This window comes from Capra hircus, chromosome 5 (genome assembly GCF_001704415.2).
Source record: "Capra hircus breed San Clemente chromosome 5, ASM170441v1, whole genome shotgun sequence".
Lineage (NCBI taxonomy): Eukaryota > Metazoa > Chordata > Mammalia > Artiodactyla > Bovidae > Capra > Capra hircus.
Window position 1 is genome coordinate 83,406,106 of NC_030812.1, and position 24,430 is coordinate 83,430,535.

A 24,430-nucleotide genomic window follows, 5' to 3' on the forward strand; every position below is an offset into this window, starting at 1 on the left:
TCTTAGTAATGCATACAAGAGAATTATCTGTTAAATTTTCAGTTATTTTCAAGATAAAATAATGAATGTGTTTCTGTTCATATTCGACAGAAGTGGTTAAAATGAGTAAAAAGCCAGTTTTTGTTGTTCTTGAAGTGGCTTGATTTATACAACTTTGTTGTGTATTTGTTCCTGAGACTCCCTCTAGTGTCTAGGTTTGAAAACATCATCAAGTTAACAGGCATTTGATGACAGTTACTGGGGCTTCCCTGGTAGCTCAGCTGGTAAAGAATCCACCTGCAATGCAGGAGACCCTGGTTTGATTCTTGAATCAGGAAGATGCCCTGGAGAAGGGATAGCTTACCCAACTACAGTATTTTTGGGCTTCCCTGGTTGCTCAGACAGTAAAGAATCCACCCGCAATGCAGCAGACCTGGGTTCAATCCCTAGATAAGGAAGATCCCCTGAAGGAGGGCATGGCAACCCACTTCAGTATTCTTGCCTGGAGAATCCCCATGACAGAGGAGGAGCCTGGCGGGCTACAGTTCATGGGGTTGCAGTCAAGACCCGACTGAGTGACTAAGCACAGCACAGTACTCTTCAGTTGAACAGATTTTAAAATACATATTTAAAATACAAGATCGTGTTTTTTCTTTAATTTTTATTTTGCTTGTATGTTTAATTTGCTTTTAATAGAGGTAGGGTAAGAATAGACTTAGGTGTAGATCTTGTACCATTCAGGATTGCAGGGTTAAAATCAGCTGTCCTATTACCAGTTTGAGTGGTATTTTTCATGTTCTGTATGAATGACTAGGGTGAAAATTATTTTGACTCAAAATCACTTTCAGCCATCAGTGATTTGGGTACCTTACTTTGATCAAAACAAGATTACCAAAATGACCAAATGGCAATTTCTTTGAAGATAACAGCATCTGACTTTATATGACAAACTTCTGAATACTTCATATGCTAAACAGATATTAAAAGTATAATGAAACATCTCCAAATCAGTGGACTTCACCACCATTTAAATGATCTAGCTCATTTCTCCAATAGAAGCATTACATTTTTCAGAGTAGCGTGTCTTGTGGTCATTTTAAATTTTCTTCTCACAAGTATGTGAATTGAAACTAATGCCTTAATAAAACCGAAAGTAATATATTCTGATACTCTATACTTCATGATAATTATTTAAATCTAAATGGATTTAAATAATATTGAACCAGAGCTCAAATATAGTGAAATAATTATAAAAGTAGTATATACTGGCATGGCTTATATCAAATGTCTAGAAACTCAGGGATAATTAAGTATAAATATATATTCACATATATACACAAATACATTTGGATTTTGGTGACAGAGATATGCCAGTATGGAAAAACTGGTAGCAAATTAAGTTCTCAGGAAGTCATGTGTTAATACCTAAGTGTATGTAGGATTCTTTGCCATTGATTTCGTTGCCTTTTGTGAAAATCAGTGTTCCTATAATGTTACCAAAATATCCTTGAAGACACTTAGGAATCCTGAAAAATCTGATATATATATGTCTAAAGAGAAATGTTAAGTATTCTTATTCTTTCTCAGTATTTCCACTAGTAATACATCCTTTCTGTTTTCTGTATACCTCAAACTATCATATATATTCACGTTTTAATACTTGTTATATGTTTCAGGGTGTTGACGATGCCTTCTATACATTAGTTCGAGAAATTCGAAAACATAAAGAAAAGATGAGCAAAGATGGTAAAAAGAAGAAAAAGAAGTCAAAGACAAAGTGTATAATTATGTAAATACAATTTGTACTTTTTTCTTAAGGCATACTTAAGTAAAAGTGGTAATTTTTGTATATTACACTAAATTATTAGCATTTGTTTTAGCATTATCTGAGTTTCTTTCTGCTCCATCCATACTGTTAGCTTTTATCTTGAATGCCTATTTTTAAATGACAGTGGAAACTTTTTTCCTCCAAGTGCCAGTATTCCCTGCGTTTTGGATTTGAACTAGCAATGCCTGTGAAAAAGAAACTGAACACCTGAGATTTCCGTCTTGGGGTTTTTGGTGCATGCAGTTGATTACTTCCTATTTTTCTTATCAATTGTGAACTTTAGTGTGAAACAAATTAATGAGGCTTTCAAATCATCCCTATTGTATTGTTTTATCTAGTCACACACATGGATTAATTACTAATTATAACTTCAGTTGAGATTTCATGATTGGTTTTACTGAAACATCAAGGGAACATGAATTTATGGGCTTCCTGTAGTTTCATCTTGTAGGTATCATTGTCCTATAGTTTCAGTTACCCTTAATGAATGTAAAGTTACACTGTTCACAAAGGTTTTCTTCTTTCCACTGCTATTTGTCAAATGGTCACGTTCCCCAAAATACTATATTTTTTCTATAAAAAGGGAAAAAATGGAAAAAAATATAAGGCAATTGAAAATATTAAAAGGCCACTTACTTTCCACATTAGGTAAATTCTTATAATGCTCTGAATAGCTTTTTATGTTAAGGCAGACCCAGTAGGTATTGAGGATTAGAACAAGCATTTTGGGACTATATTTACATGCTTTAAATTTTTGTAATAATTAAAAAATTTTAACATGTACAAAGAATTCTCATAGGAATTACATACAGTCTCCCTGTGTCAGATTGCTCTTTCTTAGTATAAATCTTTTTCTTGAACTTCAATCTTTGAAAGTAGTTTAAATTCTACTGGTAGTGATGTAAAAGATTATTTGGGCCAGTTAGCTTGGCAGGTGTTACAGAGACCAGGGTGGCAAAGCTGGGCCTTGTGTGAACCTTTAAGCTACATGGAGAGTTTCACAGTGTGGACTGCATCCCTGTGGTCTTCCATTGTTGCCATGCCTTGGTTGGTCAAAAACAGGGACTTGCAGAGAGATTGAATAGCTCAGCAAGGTACATTCTCATTATGTCGTAGTCCTGCTCAGGAACATCACTTTTTTAAAACAAAAAACCCCAAAAAAACAACTTAAAAAAAACCCCACATTATTTTAAATGAGATTTTAGGTGAGGTGGCAAGATTTTAGTTTTTTTTAAACGTTGAGATGAAAAAATGTCAAAATCTTGAGTATTGGCTAGTTCTCTTTAACGCTGGCTAAAGTAACATTTCGTAAACACTTCAGTACAGTCTGGCCCATTATTAAGAATATCTAATGCTTATACAGTAGATAAAGTAATGCTAACAAAATGATTCTTTGAATGAATTTAAAATGTTAACTTATTTTAAAATATTTGAACTGAGATAGTGTGTTGAGGTGAAAGTATCACTGGAGAAGGAGGAAGTTGACTTAGATTCTAAGTTATGTGTCTTTGATTTTGGACAAATCACTTACTAGCCATTTCTTCATTTTTAAAGAAGTCATCTCAAAGGCTGTATCTAGCTTTATAACTATGTGATTTACATTCAGTTTACATAAGGATATACCTATTTGTCAGTCTCAGCACCATCTGTAACTTTTTACCTGTGTTATCATCTTCAGTGCCAGTCTTAGGCAAAATTGTGCAAGAGGTGAAGTTTATTTTTAAATATCATTCTCTGCTTCCAGGACTTTTTCCATATTAGTGTTGTCTTGCCTGCCTACCTTACCCTTCTCTATGTCCCATGACTTGATGTTTTTTCTTATAATATTTCTCATTTCTCTGATCTCAAGATTTATTGCTGCTTTGGATATCTCCATGATGGCCTCCCATCAAATCATATAAAAATGTCCTATATTGTAAAATTCCTCAGGCTTAACATAATCTAACAGAAACTATAATGGGATTTGACCTAATAGCTAATTTTCAGGTTGTGGCTGTAGCAATTTAATTTTGATCCTCTGAACATCATCTCTTTGCTGCCTGGTCCATCAGTGATAAAGTAGGAGTTTTCATACCTGCTATGAATAGTTAGAACCCTATCCCGTGAAAGGAGAATTTAATAAAAGTAGTGCTGAGAGAATTCCTTATGTAATTTACTAGGACTAGTCTGCTAATAGTGATACATTCCATTGTTTTAAAAACTAAAATCTTACCGTGAAAGATACTTTCAAATTTAATTCATGTCTGTCTTCTTTAGCAGAAGTTATTTATTCAGCAAATATTTGAGTGCCTGCTAGATGCCAGGCACTGCCCAAGGCACTGGGGATATTAAGAGTACCCAAACACGGGACATAAGGCCTGTCCTTAAGTAGTGTTTATATTATAGAGGGTCTATATATCAGTGAGGCATATATGACACATGACCCAGATACAACATAATGCATATTGTAATTCTGCAAAAAAATGATTTGGTCTCTAAGCTTAGTTTCTTCCAGTTCTAAAATAATTGTTTTGCTCTTATTCCAATGTAGCTGTTTAGTCAAGCTCTTTTTTAATTAAATCAGTTTACTTCAATGTTTTAAAGGAGTAAATTTGATTATTTTTTTAAATTTGGCATAATTATGTGATTCTATTGAGACAATTACAGTACAAATTAAGTTGTATGTCAGATAATGTTAAAATCCCCCTGTGTGTAGTATGGTCTCTTTGTATAATTATAATAGATGTTAAAAATGAAACATTGAATTCTAAAAGTTGTTTCTTCTGGGTAAAAATAAACAGATGCCTGAGCTAATTCACAGAAAAGGAAACTTCTATGTAAAAATCAATACGGTTTCTGAGATGCTATATTAAACTACAGGCTTTTGGAACATTAGGTAGGGAGTTAAGACTTGCTTTAGTACCTCCTCTTGTTTCTAAACAAGAGAAAGAAATGGCCATACTTCAGGAATTGCAGTGTATAACTGAGATGATTTTTAGGACTCTTGAATTTTTGATGTAGCTGGGCAACTTTTTTATGGCAGTGGTAATTATCCTTTATTATGTGAATTTTGAATGGTTTAATAAAATGTTTGTTTTTGTAGAGATTTTAAAAGGGGAGAGATAATCCTAGAAATAACATAAATGTTATCTAATTACAGCCTTAAAGATAAAAATCCTTGTTGAAGTTGAAAAAAATTGCTAAATTACATAGTTTTAGACATTAACGATTGTGGAAGAATGTAGCAGAAGTATGTAGTAAAATTTGAGTATCTCCACTTAGGAATTCTAGGCTCTATTTTAACTGAGTCACACTGCATAGGAACTAGAATCTAACTTTTATAGGTTATCAAAATCTTGGCCACCATTGCACAATTTTGTCCTAAAATATATGGAAACTTTGTGAGGCATGTTAAGTTGCAGTTTGCACAAGTTCATCTCATTTGTATTCCAGTGATTTTTTTTTTAACCATTTTTCCTAAACATGTACACATTTAGGTTTCTTTGTAGGCAGTAAAATCTACCTGCCCTTTCCATCTGTCAAAAAGTAGTAATTTATTATTTTGTATTAATGATTTTTAACAACCCATTAGTAACTTTAAAGCTGAATTTATATTTAATAACTTTGTTGTTGATATTGGGTAGCATGAAATCTGCATTGAGAAATTGAACAGCATATAACTGGTAGCTGTAAATTCCTTCAGAAAATGAAATTTCTTTCTTTCTAGAGATATATTCACATCAGTTCCTAAAGATGAGTCATAACTAGTAATACTTGTTTCAATAGTTTTAAGTGCCTGTTTGGGGTGATAATAGGCAATTTTAGATGAATTTATGAAAAAAAGTTATTACCTGCAGAAATGTCAATTATAGACGGTCCCCTTCCCTGTAGAGCTAAATGGGTTATGTAATGTTCTATTCAAAAGTTTCCAATTCCACTGTCTTGTGTTTTCATGTTGAAAATACTTTTGCAGTTTTCCTTTGAGTGCCAATTTCTTACTAGTACTCTTTCTTAATGTAACATGTTTACCTGGAATGTATTTTAACTATTTTTGTATAGTGTAAACTGAAACATGCACATTTTGTACATTGTGCTTTCTTTTTGTGGGACATATGCAGTGTGATCCAGTTGTTTTCCATCGTTCGGTTGCGCTGACCTAGGAATGTTGGTCATATCAAACATTAAATTTAAAATGACCACTCTTTTAATTAAAATTAACTTTTAAATGTTTATAGGAGTATGTGCTGTGAAGTGATCTGAAATTTGTAATATTTTTGTCATGAACTGTACTGCTCCTAATTATTGTAATGTAATAAAAATAGTTATGGTGACTATCATAGTGTGTACTTTTTTTTTTTTGGCTGTGCTGCACGACTTGTGGGATCTTAGTTCCTTGACCCCGACCTGGGTCCACAGCAGTGACAGTGCCAACTCCTAACCACTGGATTGCCAGGGAAATTTGAAACATTATCCCCACAAATGATACAGGATAGTTTATAAGCAACAGACGCTATAGTATATTAGTATATCTTTTCTTTAGCTTATGAGCTAGATGTTTTTTATTTGTGTAAGGTGCTGCGAACATTGTGTAAGAGTTTAAGTGTTTGCTTAAAACCATGTTAGGTTTAGGTCCTATATTAACTCATTTAGAAGTGGATGCAAACCAAATCTGCCTTTATGACAAAAGAATAGAATAACATAAATCATTACTTTTTATTGAAGAAGGTAATTGGTATACAACAGGTGATTTAAGGCCCAAAGGCATCCAATTGCAAAATTAATACTGGAAATAAATAATTAAATAGGCATATTATGTAATGCCAGTCACTGGTAGGCTGTTTCAGGTTCTTAACTCTATACATATTAGTTCTACTAACTGCACTTAAATCATTACCAGATGCTACTTGTTTTGCAGTGAACACTGGATATGTGCTGTTAACATTTCAAATGGGGTAAAAAATGAGCTCCTTTAAAAGTTAAGGGAAATAAACTTGCAAGAAATTATTCTGCTTAAGTGTACATTAAACGGCATTCGCTTCTCAGTAAAATGCAGAAATGGGCTAAGAATAATTGGCAAATTTTTCATTAAAACTTAAGTACATTATATTTCATTCAAAATTGGGTGCTCATCAATTTTTAATAAGTAGTTGGCAACATTATATAGCTAAATTACTATAAAATTGACATTTAACATTAGTTATATAAAAATAGAGCATAAAGGTTGCTGATAAAGCAATAGAAGTTGAAACCTGTTTTAGTTTAGTAAGGCGGCTCAGGTATTTTTAACACAATGTATATCTTGACACTTCAAAGTTATTTTTGTCATAGCTGGTACATAAACAGCTGGCACTGATCTTCAGTCAAATGATAGTAATACTGATCATTTAGTTTTGTTGGTATCTGAATAATAGCGTTGTTTCATAGCTCTGTATTTCCTAAGGAAGTATAATGCTTCTAGTTCTTTCATTACAAATTTGCCCCGTTCAATAAGTTCTTTGATCTTCTCTGGGTCCTTCACATCTTTGTTTTTAAGGAAAACATTCTTCAGACGCCTTTTGAAATAGTCTGCTCCTTTTGGATAGTCTCGTCCAAGATACAGCAGCTTAAAAAAAAAGATTATGTATTTCTAAACAACCTATGTCATATAACATTTACAAAACTGGCAATATACTTACTTACATTCTTATAAAGATTCAATACTTCTCCTCTTAAAGAATTGGCCATTTTCATTTATCATGGAAAATATCCACTTTTATATGTAATATACCTAAAGAAAAAGAAAAATTTTTACAAATAACTGCATTGTAGTCTTGAAAAAGATTTTACCCACTGGTAAACTGGTACCCTTTTTTTTTTGCCATTCAATAAAAGTTGACTGTGCACTTTTATGTTCCAGGCCGTGAGATGCAGCTGTGAACGTGTCAGGTAAGATAGCTGCTATCACAGAATTAGCCTCTCCTGAGGGACATTATGAATTGTGGTAAGCTCTATGAAGGAAACAGAACAAAGAGAAAGCAGATCATCATAGCTAGATAAGCAGGTGGACCTCCTCTTACAGAGCGGAATGAATTAGAAGTAGATTTGGAATCCCAGCTGAGTGTTGTACAGGTTGCTTAATCTTTCCGAGCCTCTTTTCTTGTCAAGAGGGGGAACTGTCTGCCCTGCTCTCAAGGCAAGTCTCGAACTGTTTGCAGGACACTGGGAAGAGGCCTGACCAAATCAAGCGTGCCCTCCTAAGAAAGGCTAAAGAGTAGGACAAACAGGTGTGAGAGTCAGGCAGGTTCACAGCTAATGGCAAATGGGCAGGAGGATCGGTGATGAAGAGACCAAGTGAAGAACCCATAAGGGAGGTACGTGAGGAGCAGGCAACATCCAGTGGGATAGATAAGCTTAATCTTCATGTGTCCTTGTGCTGCTAGTGAGAGGCACCGTCACAGCCTAAACATAGAAAATAATTCCCAATACTTGTGATGGTTGTGGGGGTTAACTCCTAAAATTCATACATGATAAACATTTAGTTTGTGATAGGCCCCAAACGAATGTCAATGCCATTTATAACCTTAAAATTTCATAATGCCCATTTGCCCATTAATCTAAAATAACATACCGTTTTATATCCCTCATTAACAAATTTTTATTTTAAAATAATTTCATTCAATCTTTCAGAAAAGCTGCAACTCAGTACTAATAACTTTTTTCCCTGAACTATTTGAGGATAAGTTGCTAACATGATACCAAATCAGCCTGAATACTTTGCAGTGCCATCCAAAAGAAAGACAGTGCAGGCCACCCATGTAACTTTACTTTTGATAGTCCTTATTAAAAAATAAAACAGCTCTAACTATTTTAATAATGTATCATTTTTATCCAAAATATTTTAAGAAGTGTTATGCCAGACATGTTTATAAGTACCAGTGGCTTAGTTGCTACCATACTGGACAACAGTTTGAGGTACTTTCTATGAACAAGGACGTTTTCTTACAGCACAAAACCACCATCAGAATCAGGAAATTAACAAGCACTGCTATATTACTACCATTGAATCCACAACCCCGAGTTTTGCCCTTTGTAGCGAAAGAATCCAATCTACACTGATTACACATTGCATTTAATTTCCATGTCTCTAGCCTTCAATCTGAAAAAATTCCTTTGAGTTTCCTTGATTTTCATAAACTTGACATCTGTGAGGATCACAGGCCATTAATTTTGTAGAAATATGTCTTGTTTTGATGTTAATTTATGGCTAGATTCAGCTTACATAGTTTGGGCAGAAACATTAGACATGCTTTATTGCATTGTATTCTATTATGTGGACACAATTCTAGTCTGTTCCATTATGGCTGAGATTAGTTTTGATCACTTGGTTGAGGTGGTGTTTGTCAGGACTCTCCACAGTTACTTTTTTTTCCTTTGAAGTTAGCATTTTGTGGGAGGTACTGTGAGACATAAGTATATGCCATCCAGAAAAACCTTTCATCTTGCAAAAACATTAAAAGTAACAGAGCTTGTGGGGGTGGGGGGAGTTTGAGACATACCACTCAAATCCTCTGCAGCTGTAAACAGAGCACCAATTAAAACAAATTGGTACCTGGAGAGCTGATCTGAGCCACTCAGATTGCTCTCAGCATTGGTGGAGGATACCACAGAGATAGATGAAGTTTACGAGTAGGGGTAGAGGGCTGGAGACCAGGAAGGGATCACAGGAGACAGGAGGAAATCCCTGGGGATGATGGTTTTATCATCATGCTTGTGAGGTTTCATAGGTGTAGGTATGAGTCAAATTTATCAAATTGTATTTATACTTAACAAGTGTAGCTTTTGTGGGTCAATTACACATTAGTAAAACTGTTTAAAAGTAGTGTAGACATGCTGGCAGAATGCTAAGAGTAGGGCTGGGAGATACTGAAGTGCACGTGAAAGTAGACATCTAAACCACAAGGCTGGTCAGTAGGGGATTCAACCTGTAACCAGGTCAACAGTTGTATACCTCTCTGGGAGGAAGCCCTTTTTTTTTTTTTTTTACAAATATACTTGAAAGGCTTCTGCTGCCAGTATAGCAACTAAGTGAAGACCTTTTCTTGCTGAAGCTTATAGATCTGCTTCTGTGGCTTTTATTTCTTAGGGAAAAAAAATATATAGGAGCCAACACTGCTTACATGTTAATAATTGTCTGCATCCCCTATTTACTAGTGATTTATGAGTTCACAGTGACAAGTATACAACGTATCAGAACATCAGAGTTCATTAATATTAACTTTCTTGTTTTCCTCCAAAGTGCTATTTTTCTGCTTTTGTGTTATCACTTGAACTTTCCTACATAAATGGTAGTCCTTTTTCAAAAAAAAAAAAAAAAAAAAACCTTGAGAAGATCTGCTTAGAGGTTGCAGCTTAGAGACTTTGGGGCTTCACTGCTACTGCTGCTGCTAAGTCGCTTCAGTCGTGTCCGACTGTGTGTGACCCCCATAGACAGCAGCCCACCAGGCTCCCCTGTCCCTGGGATTCTCCAGGCAAGAACACTGGAGTGGGTTGCCACTTCCTTCTCCGATGCATGAAAGTGAAAAGTCAAAGTGAAGTCGCTCAGCCGTGTCCGACTTTTAGCGACCCCATGGACTGCAGCCTACCAGGCTCCTCCATCCATGGGATTTTCCAGGCAAGAGTACTGGAGCGGATTGCCATTGTCTTCTCCAGGGCTTCACTGAGGGTGATCTAATTGGGCCCTTTATTGGGGAACCTCTGATGTTATCATCTTAGTCTGTTCCTCCGGGGCTGGTCAGATTCCCCAGTTAAGAGTCTTCCAATCTTCTGAGGATTTACTAAATTAAGAAGTGGAAAACAACTCAGGGCCTTGCATTCAGCATCATGTGTACTCAAATGCACCTAACCTGCTCCCAGTGTGATTCGCACTGAGGACACCTCCACACCATAGATTACTGATTCTGTCCAGAAATAAACCTCTAGTCTTCTGAGAGTGAGGCATGCACTTAGAGGTGTTTCTCAAATAGCTTTCACTTCATCCTCTTTGATTTACTTCATTCTTCATTTCCAACTCCAATGGCCCTGTTGCAGGGCCTTTTTGAGAATTATGCAGTATAAATTGGGCTTTGCAAGTGTGCTAGGTGACAGTCATCTGTCTTGTAGCTTCCAAAGTTTTACTGTTGTCATCTCCTCTATTAGTCTAATTTACTTTTTAAATGGCTTACTAAAGATTTAGTGCTTTCAGGAGTGAAATTAGATGGGTCTATCTAACCAGGTACAGCAACAACTAATTCCATTTTTAAAACTTTTTTTCTGAGAGCCATTTTTTGTGTGTTTTAATCTTACTGAAAATGACACTTAAGGAAGAACCTTCTGCTTTTAAAATAATTGTAAATTAAATCTACATTAGATGTAATTTCAAATCAGAAATTACAGCCTGTTTAATTCCTGGCAAAGAGCATAGCTCTATTTAATTCATAATTTGTAAAAGCTTTTAGAAATGTGGCTTAAATTATCTTTAGCTGGTTTTTTTTTTAACAAATTATGCATAGAAAAGGACCTGCCAGGCAAAAAAGTAGCTGCTGTGACCAAGATAACTTTGTCCCATTCCTTGATATATTAATTTTTATGAGTTAAGGAAATGTTTTATTACTGCATACTGACCTTCAGGCATTTAAGTTTACTATAGCCTTTAGGAGAAACAAGTTTCCTTGGGTGAACTGGTGAACAATTTAAATGCAGCAGGGACCTGGGGCTGCTCCTTAACCCTGCATAAAGTCATGGAAGTTACTGTTTTTATAAAGAGCCAAATGAGAGTTAGGAACTGTGAGAAGTTCCCTATCATTCTAAGAAACCTGGATGGAGGTGGGCATACAATCCACATTGATAGCTCTTTCCCAGTGACTTGTGGGCCAAGACTTAACCAACTCCAGTATCAGGTTAAGTGAGAAAGCAATGGTACCCAACTTCAGTATTCTCGTCTGGGAAATCCCAGGGACAAAGGAGCGTGGGGGGCTACAGTCCATGGGGTTGCGAAAGAGTAAGACATGACTTAGTGACCAAACAACAACATCATGGTGCCCAAAGCTATTACTGACCACTCTTCCCCATGAAGTTCAGATTTGACTCAGATGGAGCACATTTCCCCAAAGTAGTTAAGCCCAAAAAGCTTCACACTAAAATTTATCACAACACACTTGCCACCAAAGGATATGTAATCTGAGAGGCAGGTGGCAAGAGATTTTGCCCCCAAAGTTGGTATGTTGCTTGGTTGAGGCCTACCTAGAAGCCAGATTATAAAAGTGAGTTGGAAGATGGTCATGTACATTCAGAGGGGCTAGGAACTGCACCTGTCTGGAGGTAAAAGTGAACAGAGGAAATGGGTCTTCTTATTCTTGCAGGTTGTAAGACTAGTAGAGAACTAAGTAAGCCCACTGGTATAATCTCATAGCAGAGCAGTCCCCTAGAACACAGTCCAGCATGTTCTAACACATCCATAGCAAATCCTCCTCCCTGGGGGGAATTTGGTGGAAGGAGAACTGGAGCAAGTCTCTCCCCTGAAATCCCACGATATCAAAATTATTTGTGATTACCATTCACACTTCCTTACTCCCATCAGAGCTGACTGAAGTTCTGAAATCATACACATTAGTTTGACTAAAAAACGTAAAAGCTTAGTTCCATACCAGCTTCGGAACTGTATATCAAGTCGACATTAAGACGTTTTTAATCTTGCTACCAGGGATGTGAAGGTGAAATGTCATACCTATGAAGCAATCTGGATTTCTGTGGGAGAATAACTTTAACCTATAACGACTAGCTCAGTCAGAAATACTTAATAATACCTTTGGTCAATGAAATTTCAAGAGAGACTGGGTTGTGTGGACATAAAATTACAATCAGAGATGAGAAATGGTGGCAAGAATTTTAAAGCATTTCACGTCTTGTCAGGCTAAAAGGGTTTAAGCCTAAACGGGGTTTAGATCTAAATTCATACGGAATTCAGATACGCTTTGGAAGGTTAATGTCTCAGTCTCTTAATTTCTTCTAGTTTTCCTGTTGGTCTAAGCTGCCAGAGTTTCTTCATGTTGGCATGACATTCGAAGGGTTGTGCTACCGGTTAGTACACTGTGACCTTGACTCTGGGCACAGAATTTAGCGCGTCTTGCTGGGTCTCTGAGACCTCCACCAGTAGGAATGTTACCCAGGAACTGCTTCAAATTAGTTCCAGTTCTTGCTTAGAGCGCCTCTTAAAAAAACAAAATACAAACCCCCAAAACAGCATATACCTTGATGGCTCAGGAAATAAACAAACAGGTGCAAGGAGAATAATCTGAAGGTCATTTAAAAATAAACAACCCTCCAGGAGCCAATTTATTTACCTCTTTTTCTAAACTGCCAATTGAGCCCAGCCCCACGCTGGTCTAAGCGGTGGCGGCCCAGGAAGCCGACCCGTCGTCAGCCACTTGACCCAGTCGCGTAGTCGGCGGCCCCCTTCTTTCTCGAAATCCGCAAAGAAAGATTCGCCCCAGCAAACCTAGGGAAACAGGGAGAGGGGCCGTCAACGTCGGAAGACGCACATAAGCCCTTTTCCTCCACCTGCTGGTCCTCTCCCAGAGGATACCGCCTCCAGACTCAAGCATCCGGAAAACAAAATAAGACGCCCCGGCGCGGCACTCACGCACTTTCCGGCACGCCGCAGCCGTAAACGCAACCCTCAGCTCCAACGCCGGAGGCTGTCGACCAAGGCGGGCGGCAGGCTGTAGTGGGGCGGAGCAACCTATCAGGGAAGTGGGTAGGACACCGCCCGGAAAAACCCCAGCGCGACTGCGCGAACCCAGACGCGGGGCTCTCCGCAGCGGCCCTGGGGCGCCAGTGGGCGGGGCTTGTCGTCCTGACAACGCGGGAGCGTTTGTCCACGCAGCCCAGAGATCACACTTGGCCGACTACCGATGTCGTGTATGCTTCAACATGGTGAGCAGGAAACGTAGGGGAGCAGGGTCAAGGGGCGATCATTGATGCTCCTGCGCTGTGTTAAATGATGTGGCAAGGGCCTGTCATATTTTATTAGAGGAGAACGAGTCGGTTTAGGAAAGACCCCATAACCTTAGCGGGGATGGACCTCTCCTGAAGTATGGCCTTCCATTCGGGGTCTGATGGACCGGAGAGAGAGTCCAGACCTGTTTCTGCAAACGGGGAATGGCCAGTTTGTGGTGTGTTAATCAGATCAGATGATGTTTTAATCTCCAGCTGCTGCTAAATTCAAATATTCGTCTCAATTTAGTTACTCCTAGTAGTGATAGACATTCCTGTGAAATTTCTTTTTTTTTTTAAATTGAAGCTTGGTGGAAATGCATAGTTTTGTTTGGTTTGCTTTTTCCGCCTCAGCAATTAACTGAAAGCTGCTGCAGTTTACTCTCGGAGAAGGCAATGGCACCCCACTCCAGTACTCTTGCCTGGAAAATCCCATGGACGGAGAAGCCTGGTAGGCCTCAGTCCATGGGGTCGCTAAGAGTCAGGCACGACTTTGCTTTCACTTTTCACCTGCATGCATTGGAGAAGGAAATGGCAACCCACTCCAGTGTTCTTGCCTGGAGAATCCCAGGGACAGGGGAGCCTGGTGGGCTGCCATCTATGGGGTCGCACAGAGTCAGACACACTGAAGTGACTTAGCAGCAACAGCAGCAGTTTACTCTGCTTTGAAAATTTATTTTATGTGGTTTTTTGTGGAAATTTGAATTGTTTTGTGATTCAGAGTATGCAACCTGCCTGGTGTTTAAGTACGATAGAGCGTCTGGTTTTTTTTTTCTGCACTCTTCAGCTGTCGAGTCTTCTCCAGGAACACAGACCAACATGTAGCTATAACATGTTCTCCTTTCCCATTTTCTTAAACGTGATTTCCATCTTCTTCAGTGATTAAAACCAGATGGAAGTGGAAAGCGTAATTAGTTAATTATTTAATTCATTAATTAAGGGAAAATATGGAGCATACTCTTTGTGCTTGGCACTAGACTGAAACGAAGTACACAAAGGTGATAATTACAATCTCTCCCTGGTATGGAAGACAGACTTAGCAAATTAATTACAATACAGTTTTATAACTATAATCATTGAAGTGACTACGATGGAGTAACACAAAGATGGGAATGTTAAAATTAGGGCGGGAGAGGAAAGGGGAACAGGAAGAGCAGAGCAGTGCTTTTCAAGCTGTGTTTTAAAGTATGATGAATTTACCAGAAGTAATGAGAAGAAACAGGGTGTGGAGAGCATTTTTGTCAGGGAGAACAGAAAGTAAATGGATTTTAAACTGACTTAAAGCTGCTGAAAAGGGAACAATAGGCACCTATTTATTTTCCAACCAGTACACAAGTTTATTGTTTTTAGATCCCTTTGGCAGTCTTTCTCAAAATGTGGTTTCTGGACAATTGGAGTGAGCCTGGAATGGACTTGCCAGGTGGCTCTAGCGGTAAAGAACTTGCCTGCCAGTGCAGGAGACATAAGAACCACAGGTTCCATTCCTGGGTGGGAAGGATCCCCTGGAGGAGGGCATGGCAACCCACTTCAGTATTCCTGCCTGGAGAATCCCAAGGACAGAGAGGTCTGGCGGGTTACAGCTTATGGGGTTACAAGAGCTGGACACTACTGAAGTGGCCTAGCACGCACGCAAGCCTTGAATACCAGTTCAAATGCAGCTTCCAGGAACAGACTGGACTCCAGATCTAAGTATTAGTTTCCTAGGACTGCCAAGTAACAACATACCACAGACTAACTGGCTTCACCAATAGAAATTTATTGTTTCATAGTTTCAGAGTCTAGAAGTCTTAGATTAAGGTGTTGTCAAGGCTGTTCTCACCCTGCTGGTGCTAGCTTCTGCTACTTTTTGTCTTGTGGCAGCATTATCCCATTCTTTGGTGTTGTCTGAGTGTGTGTGTCTCTGTGTCCACAGTTCCCCCTTTTTACAAGGTTTCCAGTCTTATTGAATCAGAGGTCCAGCCTATTCCAGTGTGACCTCAATTTAATTACATCGACAAGGACCCTCTTTCCAAACAAGGAAACATTTGGAGACACTGTGAGATGGGACTTTAATGTATGAATTTTGAGGGAACACAAGTCAACCCATACCATGAACTGAATTACAATGGGGAGAGAGAAGTGAGTGTGTATACTTTTAGCCCAGGAATATGCATTTTTAACAGGCATCCCAGGTGATGCTTATGCTGAGAACTACTCTACTACTTGATGCTCTTATGATTTGCAGGAAGAATGAGTATATGTGGTTTCCCTGATAGCTCAGCTGGTAAAGAATCTGCCTGCAATGCAGGAGACCCTGGTTTGATTCCTAGGTTGGGAAAATCCACTGGAAAAGGTATAGGTTATCCACTCCAGTATTCTTGGGCTTCCCCTGTGGCTCAGCTGGTAAAGAGTCTCCCTGCAATGTGGGAGACCTGGGTTCGATCCCTGGGTTGGGAAAATCCCCTGGAGAAGAGAAAGGTTACCTTTCCCTGGAGAATTCTACGGACTGTATAGTCCATGGGATTGCAAAGAGTCGGACACGACTGAGCGACTTTCACTTGATTGTATGTACTTATCCCAAACCTGCCTCACATTAAAAGCATTAATGAGAGATGACAGTTTGCCCACCTTTAAAATGTGGCTTCTTGGGAACAGGGCCATTGCTGTTTATATATTCTGCTGTATAGAATTTATTTTAAGATGGAAGTATGTTAACTATTAATGATAGCAAGTATGGTTAAAAATAAAACACCTTTGTAAAAGTTGTGAGAGTCAAGTCACCATTCTTATTTATGTCATCTCTAGTATCTCAGAGAACTTTGTGTGTAAATCATTAATAAATACCTGTTGAATGAATTAGTGAGATATATGCACTTTACAAGAACATATAATCTACTGCTTGATGTCAGTGCTAACATTTATATTTTATATAGTGATAACCTTATGACTTGAACCAATAACTTCTCTTATACTAGTCTTCAAATGTAGAAAGTATATCATCTTACAGTCACATGATCCCCTACAAATTCCTTACCAGAAATCTAGTGAACACAAGGGCCAAATCAGGAAATTACAAGTAGTGTTACTAAAAAATACTTGTAAATATTTATTGAAATACTGTACTTTCTAAGATCTAAAAAAGCATACCTCTGCTTTAGGACACATTGCTGAATAGAATCACTTTGCCATAGCTTTGCCTGCTTTAAATTACTGATTCTTTTTTTTTTTTTTTTTTCTGTAAAATCAACAATCTAACTTGATAGAATGACTGTTTCTCTGTGATGTGAAATCATTCCCACACTTTTAGGCTTGACGTTAATACCAATACTTAGTCAATGATCCCTTGTTCTTTAGAACCCTTTAAATCAGTGCTTTCTTGACTGGTATTCTGTTTCATAATCAGATATTTCATTAAACACGGATCATTGATTGTCATAAGAAAGTTTAAAATTTGCTTACAAAAGATGCTTCAGTGGGTGAACTATCATAGCGTTTTCTAGACTTGTAGTTCTGTCTGAATTCTTTCCTAAGAAAACCTTTTGAGGTAATTTTAGATTTAAAGAGAATTTGCAAAGAGGGTACAGAAAGTTCCCTTGTCTTTTTTACCTAGCTTCTCTTAATTTTAACATGTTAGGTAATCATGATATTTTTGTTTAAAATGTATGAATTATTTTTTAAATTTATCAATTCTTTTGTTTTTCCAACTTTTAGGCTCCCAAAGCAAAAAAGGTAGGTAGAAATTATTTCTCAAAATAGTTTTAAAGAGCTGACATTGTACAAATCGAATTTTTAAAACATTTTCTGGTAGTTGTATTATAGTTTAAAGAGTTTATACTAAGCTTAGTTTTTAGACATTAATGCTATTTAAATCATTGAATAACCCTTTACAATAATAGGATATATTTCAAATTTGATGTAGAAAAATGGTTCTAATTTCACAAAGACTTTTTTAAGATAGCCTTTAATTTTTACTTGTGTCTAGATTGAAAGTATTTTATTGTTTGTGCTCTAGAAAATTTTGGATTAAGCTTTTCTTCATTTCAGATAAACTCATAAAAATGTAGGTCCAAAACCTTCTGTGACTTAAAAGTGAACCCTAAGATAATATGTTTCTAAATGGGTTGCATGGTGAGATGTACTGAATTTTTCTGTGCTTTGTTAAAATTTCCCTTCCTTAAAGGATGTCTCAAGTAACTTTTTCTCTCTTCACTGAGTAGATGTATACTTTAAAGCAGAGATTATAGTCTCTTACTGGCAAACATATACATAGTTCATTTAACCTAAAAGTTCTTTTTTTAATCAGTTGCCAAAGGATTACCATGCAAAAATGTGATTTCTATTCTTAAAAAATTGGCAACCTGATAACACTGTTCCCATAAGGGAACAATTGGCTAGACAAGTGACAGCTACCCCATTTTGGAAATGCTTCCTCTTTTGCTGTAGTCCAGACTATGACCAAATCTCTTTCATTATTTACCTCTCTGGTCCCAATGGGATTTCGATTTGGAATGCCAGATTTAAGTCATATCTGAAGAGTCACCACTCTGTTAATTTCCTATCATTTTCTCTTGTGAAATCAATTGTACTATGTTCTGATAGCACGTGAATTTGTACATACCTTGATTGTAATACCTGTCATTTTATTGTAATAATTTTTCATTGTGAGCTGCTCAAGGTCAAGAACATGTTTTATTTATTTTTGGATCCATAGTGTTTAGTCTAGCACATAGTAGAAATTCACTGAATATTTGTTGAATAAGTATATAATAACCCATTTACCCTACCATTACTTACAAACACCCGGGCCTATGATTATTTAAGAAGAAATGCTTATATAAATGTGTCTTTGGTATTTATACGGTTAAACATTTTTTCAAAAAATACTGTTGAGTGCCATCAGTTTTTGCTTTTCTCAGTCACTTGAACCCCCTACCAACCTGATACTGTGTTAGGGACTGTGGATATAACTGAGCAACATTTATAAAACACATTCTTATGGGGAGTATTCTGGAGGACTACAATCATTTATATGTGGGTTTACAGTGGTTTATTAGTTTGTGTGGACATTTCATTTTTGGCTTTAGATCATGAAATCTTAGAGGCATTGTTTGAAATCTGAAAAGTTTTCACTTAATGATGTCATATTTTATGAATTCTAGGATACTCATCTTTTTACATTTTACATTTTAACGTGACTGAAACTGAGATATATCTTATGGTTGCTAATAGCTTCCAATCATTGTAGTTCTGGATTGGCGTCTTTTTCCTCCAGAGGTGTTTGCTTCTGTCAGTCACATGGGCTTACTACCAACCCAGTACTACTTTAAATTCTCTTCTTGAGGGTTTTTGGACCACACTAATGGTATGAGTCAGACTCATGAACTGGCTTATGGTTTAAATTTTGAGAGATTTTTTTTTTCTTTATTTCTATTCATTTTCAGGATCGATAGATGCAAGTTTCCTTGCTATGTCTTTCTGTATCGTGGGTTCATTTATGTTTACCTAATATCCAGCTGTATACAGGCATCTTCTTTTATATTTGTATCTTGAGAATGTAATCTATTTCCTTTTTTGGTATAATAACTTATACCAGTTTATAATAATTTATAATAATTTAAAGGTACATCTCACATTCGATGGCATCATAGATTCTATGGAGTAAATATATCCTGGGGAACTTTTTTTGTTTCAGCACATTGAGATTGCATCACTTCTTTTCACAGCTGTATCACATTTCACAGAAGTATGTCTATGATTTTTATATTGTTCCTATTTTTTGCTACCACATACAAGGTAGAAATGACGACTCTTGTATATAAGACCTTGCAAACATATGAAAAAATAGTTGCTTCACCGATTTTGCAGTGTTCTAGGTAGTTAAGAGTACAGCAGCAAGACTAAGGGTCCCTGTCCTCTTGAAACTTACATTCTTTTTTTCCAAGCTTTATTAAGATATAATTGACATATAACATCATGTAAATTTCAAAGTATACAATGTAATGACTTGACATATGTATGTAAATATTATGAAATGATTACCAATATAAGATTACTTAATACATCCATCACTTCACATAATTACCACTTTGTATGAGTACACATGTGTTGAGAACACACACATACATACACACACATCACACATCACATTTTCTTTATCCCTTCATCTGTAGATTGACAGCACTGAGGTTGTTTTCAGTCTCGACTTGTGAATGACATCTCACTGCACATGAAGGTGCAGATATCCTCGAAGAGAGCAATTTAATTTCATGATGCTTGCATTCTGTCTGGGGAGGGGAGGTGAAGAAAAAAGTATAATTTTAGATTGCTTGGAAGGTACAGAAACCAAGAAAGGAGTCAGTGAGAAATGTAGGGTACGGTGTAATGGTGATGCTATGTCGTATAGGTTGAGTAAAGAACTAAAGTTTGAGAAGAGACCTGATTGAAATGACATTCTAGGCAGGAGAAACTATTGCAAAGACCCATAGTTGGGACTGACCTTGGTGGTTAGAATCTAAGTGAGCAAAATAGAAAATAAAAGATAAAACATGAAGTGGAGCATGGTGAGGGTGGAGGGGTGAGCCGAAGGATTGGGGGAGAGAAGTAGGAGCCAATTCATAGTCACGTTGGCTATGGTGAAATGCCTGGATTTTATTCTGAGTGTGGGAGAGTTGTACACAGAAGAGTCACATGATCTGATTTACATCTTTAAATGGTTACTGGAAAATGCACTGTAAGGAAGCAAGAGTAGAAGTAAGAGTACCAGTTAGGAGGTGTCTTTAAGTCCTGTCCTTTGGCCATTGCATCTCTCCTTCTGCTTTAGAAAACAAAGGCATAAAAAAAAAAAAAAAAAAGAAAACAAAGTCATGTGTCTCATCCATTCTGAGTCTTACAAGCTTCATTGCCCTAGGTCCTTGACTATGAAACTATAGGACAGTTCAAAACACTGATATTGGCAAAGCATTGTTTAATCAAGGCACCAAAGACTTCTTGCTTTTATCTGTCTTACAAGTAAGTGGTGAAATGTGGCCTTTGAAATATTGACATATTCTGAATGTCCTATATATTGTAGTGTGGAGTGGTGGAGCTGGTATTAATTTTTCTTTAGTGGCATTGCTTTTTATTACCAAATGATGATGCAAAGAAAATCCTCTCACAGTGTAATCTATTGATAAAATATTCAAGCTTGAAAAGTGATAATATTAATTTTTTAATGAAGAAAGATGAAAAGTATCAATAAAAATATAAATTAGCTTAATATTTTTACATAGACCTTAAAGTTGCCTTTGAAACTTCATATAATTTAAATTAGTGTTATTCACTGCAAAAACTAGGAAATTGTATAAGACTAACATAAAGGTTATAACTCCTGGTGCACTGTTAAAAGACCCATCACTGCTTTTAATCAATATGTTTTCTTCAGAAACCATTGTACTTCATGAAGTAGGAGAAGACATTGATTAGATTATAAGGAAAAACTCCCTTATAGATTAATGAATGTACAGATTAACTCCAAATACTTTAATTTGAATTGATTTTACTTGAATACTTTGAGACTGATAACCAAGTACCCGTAGGCATGGAAGTATAAAGAATGAGATAAAAAGGGACCCTATCACTCATTTCTCTGTGTATATCCTATTTTAATTTAGGAGCACCATATTCACAAAGAGGCCTTGGTTGCTTAAAATTTGAGTCCTAGCTTCTATCGAACATTCAGTGTTGACCCTAAAATATAAATGGTGTTAAGTTCAAGACATTAAATAATTGCATCTTTTAAAACAATGTGTGAGGAAATGGAATTGACTCATACCTGGCTTGTAATTAAAAAAGAGCTTATCATGATGATGCATATTAACACATTTATTTGTAGAGAAAAATGAACTCAAACTGTCCCTGATATAAAGTAAGTATGATATGGCTAGTTGGTTTAACTTTGAAGGCTGGGTTTTGTTAATTAGAGAAATAGACCTGTTTTAATACTCTGAAAGAGCAAAATCTACAGTTTTAAATTTACAGTTTTGATCAATTTAAAATCAAGACAACTGGTAAGATAAATTTTTTTCAAAAACATTATTTTGACTTTCCCATTTCCAGTCATACTGGCCTTAAGACATTTTAGATCAACCTTTCTGCTGGAAACAATTAATAATGCTGACTAAAATATATATGTATAGATCAAAACTATCATCTTAAAAGCACCTAAGAGCTGATAAGACAGTAAGAAATTATCAGGCAAAAACCTAAATTAAGGTAGGAACCAAAGAAGCACTAAAACTCTTTTTCATGAGAGCATTTGCAGTTCAGTTCAGTTGCTCAGTCGTGTCCAACTCTTTGAAACCCCATGGACTGCAGCACTCCAGTTACCAACTCCCGGAACCTACTCAAACTCATGTCCATTGCGTCGGTGATGCCATCCAACCATCTCATCCTCTGTCATCCCCTTCTCCTTCTGCTTTCAATCTTTGCCAGCATCAGGGTCTTTTCAAATGAGTCAGTTCTTCGTATCAGGTGGCTAACGCGTTGGAGTTTCAGCTTCAGCATCAGTCCTTCCAATGGATATTCAGGACTGATTTCTGGATATCCTTGCAGTCCAAGGGACTCTCAGGAGTCTTCTCCAACACCACAGTTCAAAAGCATCAATTCTTTGGCACTCAGCTTTCTTAACAGCCCAACTCTCACATCCATGCATAACTACTGAAAAAATCATAGCTTTGACTAGTCAGACCTTTGTTGGCAAAGTAATGTCTCTGCTTTTTAATATGCTATCTAGGTTGGTCCTAACTTTCCTTCCAAGGAGCAAGCGTCTTTTAATTTCATGGCTGCAGTCACCATCTACAGTGATTTTGGAGGCCAAAAAAATAAAGTATCTCAGTGTTTCCACTGTTTCCCCATCTACTTCCTATAAAGTGATGGGACCAGATGCCATGATCTTAGTTTTCTGAATGTTGAGTTTTAAGCCAACTTTTTTTTGTAGAAGTGGTTAAATGTTGAATTTCTGGTCTTAACAGCCACAATGGAAGCCAAAAAAAGTGGAGTGATGTCTTCAGTGTGCTGAAAGTAAATAACTGACAAGTTAGAATTCTGTATCACCTTTCAAAACAAAGGTGAAATAAAAATGTTTTCTCAGGGAATTTTCTGATAGTCCAGTAGTTGGGACACTCTGCTTTCACCAACATGGGCCTGGGTTCGATCCCTGGTTGGGGAAGAACTAAGATCCTGAAAGTCATAGAGCAGTGAAGCCAAAATAAAAAGCATTTTCTCATGCAAAAATTGTGTTTTCCACCTGCAAACCAGATTATATATGTAAGGTATAAAACAGTAATCCTAATAATGACATGTGGATTTAAAAAATAAACTGAAATACATGACAACAAACAACCCATAATAGTCATCAGTTGAGAAATAAACAAAATGTGTATATCCATCTTGTAATACCACGGAATATTTTTCAGCCATAAAACAGAAGTTTTATGGTACATGCTGATACACGTAGCATGGAAGAAGCTTGAAAATGTTCTGAGTGAATAAAGCTGATTACAGAAGACCATACATTGTATGATTCCAGTTACATGAAATATAGAGAAAGTAACTGGTGGTATCATAGATCTGGGGTGTTGTGAGGAAATGTGTGTGGGGGGGGAGCTGTGAATATATATGGGGGTTTCTTTGGGGGAAGTGATGAATATGTTCCAAAATTGATTATGGTGGTGGTTGCACAACTTTGAATGTGCTAAAAACCATTAAACTGTCTACTTTAAATGGGTGAAATGAATGGCATATAAGTTTTATCTCAGTAAAACTATTATTAAAAGATATATGACAACAGTATTTGGGTTGAGGAAGGATTATTTAAGATGTTCTAAAGTCCTTGTACTGTTTGGTAGTATGATAAATATACATATATATATACACACACACATATACATATATATATTAGATATATAGGTTGACTTTCTAAGATAGGCAATACAATGATATACAGTACATAGATAACTTCCAAACGAGTAGAGGGAGAGTAGTACACTAACAAAGAAATAATCAATTGAAGATACCAAGAAAGAATGCAAAAGGAGAAAAAAATTAAATCCAGTCATAATCTTTTTACAAACACTATCTTAAGAATAAAAGTACAGAAAGGTTGGAAGTAAGGTGATGGGAAAAGACATGCTATGCAAATACGAGAAAAACAAAAGCCAGTATATTAATATTAGACATGATAGACTTTAAGACTAAAAACACTTCTAGAATTAAAGAGGGTCATTTTATAATGATAAAAATTTGGTTAGCCAAGAAAATATAATTTTAAATTTGTATATACCTAATTGTGAAGCTTTGAAATATACAACGCATTAATTCAGAGAGCTATCAGGAGAAATAGACAAGCTTAAAATCATAATGCAAGATTTCTTCTTTAATTAACTGATAGAACAAGCATTAAAAAAAAAAGTAAGGATTTAGAAGATTAGAGCAACATGATAAATAAATCTAGTGAATAAGACATTTATAACATTGCAGCCAATAACTAGAGAATTTTAGGGACACATTTTTTTTTTTTTTTACCAAAACTGACCGTGTTCTGTAGCATAAAACTTCTCAAAATTCAAAGAATTGAAACAATTCAGAGCATGTATTATAACCTTAATGAAATTAAGCTTA

The 24,430-nt window shown here is 36.5% G+C and overlaps 3 protein-coding genes across 9 annotated transcripts in view; 2 read left to right on the top strand and 1 right to left on the bottom strand.

Annotated features, from left to right (window-relative positions):
* Nucleotides 1-6,125, top strand: part of KRAS (KRAS proto-oncogene, GTPase) — a 44,188-nt gene extending 38,063 nt beyond the window's left edge. For 2 of the 4 annotated variants that reach the window (XM_018048391.1, XM_018048390.1), the window contains one exon: nucleotides 1,656-6,125. In XM_018048391.1, coding sequence (XP_017903880.1) covers nucleotides 1,656-1,772 — 117 coding nt within the window. In that variant the 3' untranslated portion in view covers nucleotides 1,773-6,125. The remainder of the gene's footprint in view (nucleotides 1-1,655) is intronic. The other 2 variants (XM_018048388.1, XM_018048389.1) reach the window with 1 other exon arrangement.
* On the bottom strand, nucleotides 6,476-13,558 carry ETFRF1 (electron transfer flavoprotein regulatory factor 1). 3 transcript variants are annotated; one of them, XM_005680746.3, is made up of 4 exons: nucleotides 13,447-13,558; nucleotides 13,144-13,298; nucleotides 7,466-7,553; nucleotides 6,476-7,388 (listed from the first exon to the last, which is right to left on the bottom strand). In XM_005680746.3, the coding sequence occupies exons 3-4, from the start codon at nucleotides 7,514-7,516 to the stop codon at nucleotides 7,167-7,169; spliced, it is 273 nt and encodes a 90-aa protein (XP_005680803.1). In that variant the 5' UTR covers nucleotides 7,517-7,553; nucleotides 13,144-13,298; nucleotides 13,447-13,558; the 3' UTR covers nucleotides 6,476-7,166. The 3 variants fall into 3 exon arrangements, 2 of the variants coding, with proteins under 2 accessions (XP_005680803.1, XP_017903881.1); XM_018048392.1 differs by having other exon boundaries at nucleotides 13,443-13,532; XR_001295727.2 differs by having other exon boundaries at nucleotides 7,462-7,553; nucleotides 13,144-13,451.
* CASC1 (cancer susceptibility candidate 1) overlaps nucleotides 13,581-24,430 on the top strand; it is an 89,776-nt gene continuing 78,926 nt past the window's right edge. Inside the window, exons 1-2 of one of the 2 annotated variants that reach the window (XM_005680743.3) lie at nucleotides 13,581-13,735; nucleotides 17,486-17,503. In XM_005680743.3, coding sequence (XP_005680800.1) covers nucleotides 13,733-13,735; nucleotides 17,486-17,503 — 21 coding nt within the window. In that variant the 5' untranslated portion in view covers nucleotides 13,581-13,732. The remainder of the gene's footprint in view (nucleotides 13,736-17,485; nucleotides 17,504-24,430) is intronic. The other variant, XM_005680744.3, reaches the window with a different exon arrangement.